We start from the raw sequence: 12,299 nt of genomic DNA on the forward strand, positions 1-12,299 counted from the left end.
AAAAGTTGCCCCTTAGGTCCCTTTTATATCTTTCGCCTCTCATTTTAAATCTACACCCTCTAGTTTTGGACTGGCCTACCCTATTTTGTTTCACCCTATCTATGCCTCTTGTGATTTTATAAGCTCTAAAATGTCACCCCTCAGCCTCCTACACGCCAGAGAAAATAGCTCCAGCCTATTCAGCCTCTCCCTATAGCTCAAACACGCCAACCCTGGCAACATCCTTGTATATCTTTTCTGAACCCTTTCAAGTTTCACAACATCCTTCCTGTAGTAGGGAGACCAGAATTGAGTGCAGTATTCTAAAAGTGGCCTAACCAATGTCCTGTGCCGCTGCTACATGACTTCCCAACCCCTATACTTCAATGCACTAACCAATGAAGGCAAGCATGCTAAATGCCTTCTTCACCATTCTGTTTACATACAACTCCACGTTCAAGGAACTACGCACCTGCACCCCTCGGTCCCTTTGTGGGCAACACTCCCCAGGGCCCTACCATTAAGTATATAAGTCCTGCCCTGATTTGCTTTCCCAAAATGCAACACCCCACATTTATCTAAATTAAAATCCATCTGCCACTCCCTAGCCCATTGGCCCATCTGATCAAGGTCCCGTTTTACTCTTTTGGTGTCATCTGCAAACTTACTAACCATACCTCCTGTATTTATATCCAAATCATTTATAAAAATGACAAAAAGCAGTGGACCCAGCACTGATTCTTATGGCACACCACAGGCCTCCAGTACAAAAAGCAACTTTCCTCCACCACCTTCAAGCCTGGTTCCCCTAGATTCCATGTGATCTAAACTTGCTAATTAGTTTACCATGTGGAACCTTGTCAAACACCTTGCTGAAGTCCATATAGGCAACGACTATTGCTCTGCGTTCATCAATCTTCCTTGTCACTTCTTCAGGAAACTCAATCAAGTTAATTAGATATGATTTCCCACACACAAAGCCGTGTTGACTCTCCCCAATTAGTCCTTGCCTTCCCAAATGCATGTAAATCCTATCCTTCAGAATCCCGTTCAACAACTGACCCGTCACTGATGTCAGGCCCAATGGTCTATAGGTCCCTGAATTTTCCTTACCACCTTTCTTAAATAATGGCACCACATTAGCCAACCTCCAGTCTTCTAGCATCTCACCTGTGGCTATTGATACAAATATCTCAGCAAAGGGCCCAGCAATCTCTTCCTCAGCTTCTCAAACTTGGGGAAATCAACAGTGATATCTTGAAAACCACCCATATTCAGAGGTGGTGTTTCTGCACATCTCAAAGTGGTTAAAGGTGTATAACTTCCCAGGACTGGGTCAGATCTATCCCAGAACTTTGCAGGAAGTCTCCTTCTGAGTTGCAGAATTCTGCGATGCTGATTTAAATACTGTCCTGTCTCAGATTTCCATTGTTTGATGTAAATGACTGATTAACTTGATGTGCATGAGCATTTCTTTCTAAACAATACTTACTGACTTTCCAGATTATTGTTTGTAGCTGCTAATTCACAGATTCACAGCAGTGCTACAGCACTGAAAGAGGCCTACACCAGCTCATTAAATGAGTATCATTCACTACTGCGAACCTTCTATTTCCCCTTACCAATGCACATTACTTAGATAAAAATAATCATCCAATGCCCTCTTGAATTCACCAAATGAACCTGTTTCCGCCACACTTCCAGGCAGTATGTTCCACACCCTAACTACTCGCTGAATTAAAAAGTTTTCCTCACTTCACGCTTGCTTTTTTTTTTGCAGATCACTTTAAATCCACGCCCTCGTGTTTCTTTCAAAAGTGGGACCAGCTTCTCATTATCTAGTCTATCCAGTCTGCACAAATTCCTCCTGATTTTTCTCTATTCTTCTGTTTCTCTTCTACTTTGTTTATTTTTCTATACTGCTATCATTCCTTTGTAGACCTCACACATATCTTTTGTTTTTATCTGTAATAGGTAGCATTTTCAGGGTACAATGGAAATCACAAGCACACATTCTAAATATTTATGATAGCATTCCACTATCATTTCCAGTTTCTTCCTGTTTTTAGTAATGTTATGAATTTTTAATATGTGATTGTAATATTCTAAATAATTGCTACTTGCCAACTAGAATAAGCGGAGCATATTAAGATTAGGAAACATTTTTTACATCACCCCCACAGTTCCCAATGCATAAGTAAAGGAAATGGGGGCAAGATTTGTCGCTGGAACAGCCCACCTTCTAACCTGTGTGCAGTGCGTTCGCATGTAATTGGAATTTAACAGTTCTGCTTTTGGCAATGTTGTAAGCCCTCACATTCAGAGAAGAATCTCATTAATGCCTAATTCTGAGGTTATGTAGCATAAATAGGGACTCCCTTGATTTTCTCATACAATTGTATGTTTGTTGCTCTTGTTAAACTCACCAGGGAAAACTGGCACCAATCAGGGGATTGTCCAGATGGAGGCTAAGATGTTAATTTTGTTAAAAAAAATTATGTTTCTTTGAGAGCTTATCTAACCCCCAAAAAGATAACCTTGGGACTTCACTGGCTTGGGTTTTCTTCTCTACTCCGTGCCATCATTTCTGTAATTCCCCCGAGTAATTGTAATACTATATCTGTTCCCGTGAATCCTCAGTGAAGCCATCTGGTTACCCTCACTTGGACTCCTGCCCATCGACCAGAGAAAGATTATGTTTGAGAATGGGCAGAAGATTCAACATCGCTCCAGACAAGGTTTCTGGGTTTAAACTGATTCCAGCTTCATTTCAGTGCAGCTCTATTCTTGCCTCTGAGTTGAAATTAAGCTTTTAAGAACATAGAACAGTACAGCACAGTACACACTCTTCGGCCCACGACATTGTGCCGATCTATCATCCTACTAAGATCAATCTACCCTGCATACCTTACATTATACTATCATCAATGTGCCTATCCAAGAGTGGTTTAAATGTCTCTAATGTATCTGATGTATCTAATGTTTCTTTTTGTGAGATATTTGCTTCACCAATCTTAGAAGTTCTAAATGCTGCTACTTCTGTTCTACAATTATGTTATTTGTAATTCATAATACAGGTCAGGAATCCTTTATCTGAAAACCTTGGGATCAACTGCGTTTTTAGATAAAGGATATTTTCAGTTTTTGAAAGCACCTTATCCTCTAAGATCTTTATTAATTATTTCACAACCAAAAGAAAAATATTCATGTAACTCTTGAATTCATTGTACCCTAGTCTGTTGGGGAATAGATTCATGTTATCTTTATGAAAAGTCAGATAATCTCTTATAAACCTTCCTTTTTTCCATTATCTCTGCACTTATTATTCATTTCCATTTGTTGTCACACTTCCCACTTACATCTGTTCGGCCCCTGTTAAAAAAAAACCTTGCTTGGCCTGAACAGCCAGTGTTGACACACTGGGTTTGGGCATTTTGGCAAAAAAAATCTTCATTTTAGATCTGTTCAGGCAAAGTGTTTGGTTTCCAAAGGGCCCAAACTCAGCGTGCCTGCAAGCCCATTCTGGTTGGCTTTTGAAAAGACCTTTGATTTTTAGATCATTTCAGTTTTCAGGCATGCAGATAAAGGATACCTGACCTGTAGTTATTTCAGTAGCACCGTATAAAATGTTTGAAAAGCAAGCCAACATTTTGAATCCTTGCATTATTTTTCAATGCACTTTAGCATTGCAGAGGTCAAATGACTGATTTTAACTCAGATCAGCAGTCCTGCAGATAGGGGCTGAGGCAAATCGAAAATAGTTCAGTGGCGTAAAGCTTGGGGATTTGAAAGACAAATCTTCCAGTTACTCAAGTGATGAGTTAAAGGCCTTTATATAGAGTAAAATGTGCTCGCATTAGGGGATGAACAGACAAGCATTACAGTGGAAGATTTACTGGCTGCCAGATGCAATGTTCAGTATTATACTATTCTCCGAACAAAAGATCTGACCCTTACACAAGGCACATCCATTGTTTTTCAATCAAGATTTTTTTTTAATAGATTAAAGGAATTAAAGGTAGCTTTACCTACTTGTGATTTTCTAAGAGGGATTTGGAGTGATATATCATGAATGTGCTACAGGAATTGCAAAGCACTTCCTCGTCGGCAGACTCTAAATGCAATCAGTACTGACTTGGCACTGTCTCACTGGCATAAATCATTAATTGCAGGAAGTAAGAAGCACTTACCCGCCCAAGTTCTTTGTCCTCCAGAGCCAATACGCCAGTGCTCTCTGTGAAGAGTTTCACCTTTACTGCAGGAAGTGGGTGTGTGCTGGTGAAGTCACCTTGGGTACCCCAGCTGCAGAAAAGAAACCATTTAGAAATGGTCAATTTAGTCTCTTTTAAATTCCAAAATTTCCGATTAAACATCTAATCAGCCACTGACATCATGAAATTTAAATCTATCCGGTAAACACAGAACTTGGCTTTGAAATAATTTAAAATGCTAATTCAACTGCTAACAAATTTCATTTTCATTAGAAAAGACACCCTGACACAAACTGCTTATCGAAAGATGTTTAGATTGTTCAGAACTGAAAGCTAGGGTTTAGTGCACAGTTGGAGAATGAAATGGAGTTAAATCAGGAAAGGTCATGTGGAATAAAGTGAAAAGAAAAAAGCTCTAAGCACAGCAGGTAACTGTCACAACATTTAACCGTGAAACAAGACTGTGCAGAGTCACAGCAAAGTACACAGCTCCCTTAAAACATGCTGGCTTCATTCCGACAGAACTAATTACTGCAATGTAATCCCTACGTTTGCTGGGTAAGATACATGAACAAGCTTGCAAAGGAATAATAGTGAGGGCATGGAGGTGGAGGGGGTAGTGGGGAGATAAGACAGTGTCAATCTAAGTAAATGTAACAGGAACCGTGTATTCTGTACATAATATTGCCAAGAAATGTGCAACCACACTTTGTGACTTATTTGCTTTCGTGGTCAGTTTTTTCCCACTCTTCTCTTTGCAAATTTCAGTTGCACTGTAATTATTTGTGAAATGCATGTTCACAAAATAACAGATGTGAATCCACCAGATATAAATATCCTATTAAAACATACTCTACTCGAGCAGCTGGGAAGTACATGAGTCCAAAGCTGTTCCACTTCAGGTTCCTAATGTGAGAGTTCAAAACTGTAAAAGAAACTTATTGTACAATTGCAACGACACGAGTGTAAGGGAGTATTTTCAATCAACTGGTTAACTTTTAGGAAGGAAAAATAGGAAGCTCACTGAAGACTTGGAAGGTAAAGGTTTAGGTGGGGTAGAGGAACACAGTGTTCTCACAGTACAAATAAATCTATGACTGAAAGTTAATGTCACAGATTAACAAAGAAATAAAACCGAACCGAGTATTACATTTATTTTGAGAGAAATAGAATTGAAAATTAAGCCTTTTACGTTAAAGCTGTATTGAACTTTCATTAGGCTATAGTAAGAGGCTATATACAGTTCTGGTCACCATACTATAAAATGGATTTAGATCTTCTGGAGAGGGTGGAGAGAAGATCCCAACAGAAATGCAGGTGTACACATATCAGGAAAGGATTGAAATGCTGGTCCTGCTGCCTCACAGACTTGGATGTTTATAGCACTATTAAAGGAGGCCATTTGGCCTATTGTATCTGTGCCAATCAATGAAGATCCGACGGCACTAATCCTATTTCCCAAGTCTTGGCCATAACCCTGGAGGCTATCGCAATGCAACTGAACATCTAAATGCTTCTTAAATGCTTCAAGTGTTTCTGACTCAACCATGCTTTTGGGCACAAAATTCACCACCTGGGTGAAAACACTTCTCCTCAACTGTCCCCTTAGCCCTCTACCTTTTACTTTATGTCTACACCCTCTGGTTATTGACCCCTCTACTAATGGAAAAAGTGCCTTTCTATTCACTCTATTAATGTCCCCAAGAATCCTGTACACCTCTATCAGGTCCCCTCTCGACCTTCGTTGCACATAAGGAAAACAACCCCAGCCTATCCAATTGTGCCTCATCGGTCAGACCTTTCAAACCTGGCTGCATCCTGGTGAATCATTTCGGTACCATCTCTGGTGAAATCACATCCTTCCTGTAGTGTGGTGCACAATTGTCCTATAGTGAACTGCACACAGTACTCCAGCTGTGGCCTAACCAATGTTTTATACAGTTCCAGCATCATCTCCCTGCTCTTGTATTCTATGCCTCAGCTAATAAAGGCAAATATCCCATATGCCTTCTTAACGACCTTATCTACCTGCTCTACTCCCTTCAGAGACCTGTAGATATGCAAAACCAGGTCCCTGTGATCTTCAGTGCTTTTCAGTGTCCTACCAATCATTGTGTAATCCTGTGCCTTGTTAGCCCTCCTGAAGTGCACTACCTCACACTTTTCTGAGTTGAATTTTATAAGCCACTTCTCTGCCTACCTGATCAGCATGTTCCCTCTAATTTTTATTGTGCCTATGTGGACTTAGAACATAGAACATAGAACAGTACAGCACAAAACAGCCCCTTCGGCCCACGATGTTGTGCTGAAATTTTATCCTAATCCTAAGGTCTATCTAACCTCCACCTCTACCTTATACTATCATCCATATGCTTATCTAATAGCTGCTTAAATGCCTCTAATGAGGCTGACTCCACTACCTGCTCCGGCAATGCATTCCAAGTACCGACCACTCTCTGAGTAAAGAACCTACCTCTGATGTCTCCCCTATATCTATCTCCATTCACTTTAAAACTATGCCCCCTTGTAATAGCTACATCCACCCTAGGAAAAAGTCTCTGGCTGTCTACTCTATCTATACCTCTGATCATTTTGTACACCTCTATCAAGTCCCCTCTCATCCTTCGTCATTCTAAAGAGAAAAGCCCTAGCTCTCTCAACCTTTCTTCGCAAGATCTTCCCTCCATTCCAGGAGACATCCTGGTAAATCTCCTCTGCACACTTTCCAATGCTTCCACATCTTTCCTGTAATGAGGTGACCAGAACTGGACACAATACTCCAGATGTGGATGAACCAGGCTCTTGTATAGCTGGAGCATAACTTCATGGCTCTTGAACTTAATCCCTCTATTAATGAAAGCTAACACACCATACGCCTTCTTAACAACTGTATCCACCTGGGAGGCAGCTTTCAGGGAACTGTGAACATGAACCCCAAGATCCCTCTGCTCCTCCACACTGCCAAGAATTTTTCCGTTAACCCTGTATTCTGCTTTCAAGTTTGTCCTTCCAAAATGAATCACCTCACACTTTTCAGGGTTAAACTCCATCTGCCACTTCTCAGCCCAGCTCTGCATCCTATCAATGTCCCTTTGTAACCTAGAACAGCCCTCCGCACTGTCCACAACATGACCCACCTTTGTATCGTCCGCGAACTTGCTAATCCACCCCTCCACTCCTTCATCCAAATCATTTACAAAAATCACAAATAGGAGAGGATCCAGGACAGATCCTTGTGGTACACCACTCATAATTGAGCACCATGTGAATATTTTCCGTCCACTACCACCCTTTGTCTTCAGCCAATTCTAAATCCAATCTGCCACATTTCCCCCAATCCCATGCCTCCTTACCTTCTGCATGACCCTACCATGGGGAACCTTATCAAACACCTTATTTAAATCCATATATACCACATGCACTGCTCTATCTTCATCCACGTGTTTGGTTACCTCTTCAAAGAATTCAATAAGGTTTGTGAGGCATGATCTACCCCTCACAAATCCGTGCTGACTGACACGAATCAAACTGTGTCTTTTCAAGTGATCATAAATCCTATCTCTCAGAGCCCTTTCCAATAATTTGCCCACCACTGACGTAAGACTAACTGGCCTGTAATTTCCGGGGTTATCCCTATTCCCTTTTTTGAACAAGGGAATGACGTTTGCTTCTCTCCAATCTTCCGGCACTATACCCATGGACAGTGAGGACGAAAAGATCATTGCCAACGGCCCTGCGATCTCTTCCCTCGCTTCCCATAGAATCCTTGGATAAATCCCATTAGGCCCGGGGGGCTTATCTATCTTCAACTTCCTCAAAATTCCTAGCACATCTTCCTTACCAACATCGACCTCCTCTAGCCTACCAGCCTGTTTCACACCGTCCTCCTCTACAACTAGGTCCCTCTCAGTTGTGAATACCGAAGAAAAGTATTCTTTAAAGGACCTCTCCTATCTCTTTAGGCTCCGCGCACAAATTCCCTTTACAATCCTTGATCGGCCCTACCCTTTCTCTGGTTATTCTGAGTGGTTCAGGACATCCATTTAGTAGAGGTCATGTGGCAATCTTTTCACAGTTTCATTATTTTAATATAAGTGTTAAAATGTACAGACATATTATTTTACAGTCATAGGTATTCTCCTCAAGCAGTATTTTCTGATGGTCTAACAGATAGGTTGTATTGTGATAATTATTTCTGTTGATTGGGTTCAATAGAAAATTGAGAACTATCAAAGAATTTCACTGTGAATACTCATCTGTTGCTTCTTCAAACCTCACTGCCATTTCTTCCAAGACCCATATGGCTCCACTGCCAGTTTTTCTGCCTCCTGGACCTTTCCACAACCACTGCTCCCTTTAACCTCCCAGTTGTTGCTCCTGAGTCCTACACGGTTCCACCGCCATTCTATCTGGTTCTGGGACCTCTCCACAATTGCTGCTCTCTTTAACCCCACTGCCTTCACTCCCAAGTCCCACACAAAGTCTGCTACTGGTTTGATTTCTTCTGTCCAACTGCTCTTGCTCTGCTTGATGGTGCAGACTGCATGTCTTCGTGCCCTTGTTTCCCTCTCCTCCTCTTGAAACAAATCTAAGGGGTGACCTGAGAGTGGCCTTTAAAACTCTAAAAGATTTTGATAAAGTGGAGACACAGACAATGTTTCCACTGCTGAGGAAGAGCATAACTGGAGGCTATCATTACAAGGCAGTCGCCAAGAAATCCAAAAGGGAATTCAGAAGAACCTAAAAAGAGTGGTGAGAACATGGAACTTCATTGCACAGGGAACTGCTAATGCAAACAGTTCAGATGCATTTCAGAGGATGCTGGGCAAGCATTTTAGAGAAAAGGGAAAGATAATTCTAATGGAAAATTGAGATGAGTAAAAATGTGAGGAGTCTCAAGTGGAACAGCACAGACTGGGGTGAAAGAAATGGTGTGTTTCTAATGAAGTACATTCTATGTAAGGAATCACACTTCGGACATTGATTACAAAAGGTGACTTTATTTGTATCAGTCTGTATCCAAAAAGATAAACCAGGATCATCATTAAAGAAGGTGAGATAATTCTGACAAAAAATATTGAAAACCAAAGGAAATCAGTTCAAACTCTTGAGCCAAGTGATTAAAAATCTGAAGGACCAATTTGGTCCACACAGTCAGCACACTTTAAGAAGAACAGGCAGACTTGAGAGAAAAAAGACAGGATTTATTCGAATGATTCCAAAGATAAGGAATATAGACAAAGTGTTACCTGCTGCTAATCAACACAAGTCTGAATGTTGTCTAGGTCTTGCTTTAGTTTTAGTATTTTGTTCTAGTATCTTAGGAGCTGTAAGTGGAGCTGAACATTGTGCAATCATTAGCAACCATCCCCACGTCTGACCTTACGGTGGCGAGAAACTCATTGATAAAGCGGCTGAAGATGGTTTGACCTAGGACACGACCTGAGGATCTCCTGTGGAGATGTCCTGGAGCTGAGATGACTGACCTCCAACCACCTCTACCATCATTCTTTGCACTAGATATGACTTCAACCACTGGGGCATTTTCAATTGACTCTAGTTTTGCTGGGGTTCCTTGATACCATACTTAGTCAAATGCTGTCTTGATGCCATGGCGGTCACTCTCATGTCTCCTCTTCAATTCAACTCTTTTGGTCTATGTTTGACCCAAGGCTGCCATGAGGTTGGGAACTGAGTGTGCCTGGCAGAACCCAAACTGAGTGTCAAGAGCAGGTTATTCCTTTGTAAAGCCTGCTTGATAGCACTGTTAACAATAGCTTCCTTCATTTGGCTGATGGTCAAGAGGGACTGATGGAGGCTAATTGGCTGGTTGGATTTGTCCTGCTTGTTGTGCATAGGACATACATGTGGGCAGTTCTCCAGGTAGATTGCCGGGTAGATGCCAGTGTTATAACTGCATTGGAACAGCTTGGCCAGAGATGCAGCTAGTTTTTAAGGACAAGTCTTCAGTACTTTTGCCAAAATGTCTCACAGATAAAAGCATTGGCAATATCCAGTGCCCACAGTCATTTCTTCATTTCATGTAGGGTGAATCAAATTGGGCAAAGCCAGCAATCTGTGATGGTGTGGAATTCCGCAGGAGGCTAAGATAGATCAGCATCTTGGCACCTCTGGATGAAGATTGATGCATAAGGTTCAGCTGTATCTTTTGAACTAATGCGTTAGGCTTCCCCATCATTGAGAATGGGAATATTTGTGGAGTCTCCAGTGAGTTCTTTGATTCTCCATTACCACCCATTAGATCTGATCTTTGGTTATGGGATCACTTAGCCATGTCTATTGGACATTATTTCCATTGCTTGACATGTACATGGTCCTGTTTTGCAGCTTCACCAGGTTGGCATCCATTTTAGGTCTTCCTGGTACTACTCTTGGGTTGCCTTTCTGAGCTCTTCTTTGTACCAGGGTTAATGACCTAGCTTGACAGTAATTGTGGAGCAGGGGATAAGCCAGGCCACAAGTTTGTAGATTGTGTTTGAGTACAATCTTGAATAACGCTCGAAATTGTATTACCAGCTATTTTTCATGATCTACTGCTTTCAACCTTTTCTAAATCTCTTTGTGATACTGTATCTCTGACTGCTTGCTGGGTTTCCCACCCTTTTTAATGATGATTATCCATTTCATATATGGTTTCCCCACTCATGTATTCAAGATGGCCTTTTCCCACTTCTTCACAATTAAAATAATTATTTTCCTGCCTTTCACAGAAACATCAGGCATTTCCTTCTGCATAATTTTTAAAGTAAGTATCTCTGGCCATGGACATTTTTCAATCTTCCTGCCAAAATTGTAGTTTAATTACCTGAGTCTTAGGTCTTCAAATCTTTGATTCTTCCAGACTTTTTGTGCAGGATATCTTCATTCAATTTATTTAAATGTTTCTGTTTTCAGCGTAAATATATCCCCGGGCCTTTGTGATGTGGCAGCCTGGTCTAAATTTCTTTTCTGGCTCTTTCATTGTTCCTTGCAAATATTCCCCATGAAACCTAATGTTGATGGTAGTTGTGAGAGGTGAGAATTCTCTTTTACACTCCTTGATCTCTCTGTCACATTTTGTAGAGTTATTTCATTTTCCCTAAAGGATATCTAGAAATTTCCATCTGAAGCCTGGAGCTGCTCCTTCCAGAGTCTCCTTCTCTAAGGCTTCTGTATTTTCTCAGTGTGGTTGGCTTTGTTCTCTTTTATTCAATCACACTTCTGCTCCAATAGTTCTTACTAGCTTCTGCATTGTGTTTGCCTTTGAAGCGCTGAACTTGCCTTTTTGCTGCTGCCACAGCTGCTTCCCTCTCTCTGGGTTGGTAATCATGCTTCACCTAATCCCTCACTCAGTCTTCTTCAAGTAATAATGTTCTTAAAATAGTGAACTCACTTGCTTGAATTTTTTTTCTTCTGGGTCTTTTGGATTCCTTCTCCTTGTATTGGGTGTCAGATCCACATTACTGCAACCATGTGGCATTTTCCCAGAGGACCACTCTTGGTACCTTGTGATATGTGCCACCTCTACAAGTACATCATACTGGCAAGGGGTTGCGTTGGGTAGTTCAATGCCACCAATCCTTCTTTGTCTTGGGCCTATCTGGTGGTGGGCGATATACCACTGTAGAGAATCTACAGAGCCAGCAATTTTCTTAGATAATAAGTTGGTTTATTGCATGACAGCACCAAACCGTATTTGGTCAAGCATAATAGGGAGCTGGTTCAGATACCTAGACAATGTAAAGTAGATCTCCTTATCTCTTCCCACAGACTGTGTGAGATATCAGTAGAAGGCATGGAGGCAATGTAATGGACATTAACACCTTCAGAACCACTATCTTATGTAAAAATGGATTAAACTGATTTTAAAAAAGGAGTTGGATAACTACTTAAAATGGAGAAAATGTTGTACACCAACATTCATTAAGGCCCACCAAAGTTATAGACCCTTCGGTCCAACCAGTCCATGCCGAACGTCATCCCAAACCAAACTAGTCCCACCTGCCTGCTCCTGGCCCATATCCCTCCAAACTTTTCCTATTCATATATCCAAATGTCTTTAAAAGTTGTAATTGTAACCACATCCAGCACTTCATTAGGAAGTTCATT

General features: G+C 41.2%; 1 protein-coding gene across 3 annotated transcripts in view; it reads right to left on the bottom strand.

Moving 5' to 3' along the window:
* Positions 1-12,299, bottom strand: part of cadpsa (Ca2+-dependent activator protein for secretion a) — a 498,775-nt gene that overhangs the window by 246,285 nt on the left and 240,191 nt on the right. For all 3 annotated transcript variants that reach the window (XM_048606574.1, XM_048606576.1, XM_048606575.1), the window contains exon 7: positions 4,170-4,281. In XM_048606574.1, coding sequence (XP_048462531.1) covers positions 4,170-4,281 — 112 coding nt within the window. The remainder of the gene's footprint in view (positions 1-4,169; positions 4,282-12,299) is intronic.

The sequence above is a fragment of the Rhincodon typus genome, chromosome 16 (assembly GCF_021869965.1).
Source record: "Rhincodon typus isolate 14 chromosome 16, sRhiTyp1.1, whole genome shotgun sequence".
In the NCBI taxonomy this organism is placed as follows: Eukaryota; Metazoa; Chordata; class Chondrichthyes; order Orectolobiformes; family Rhincodontidae; genus Rhincodon; species Rhincodon typus.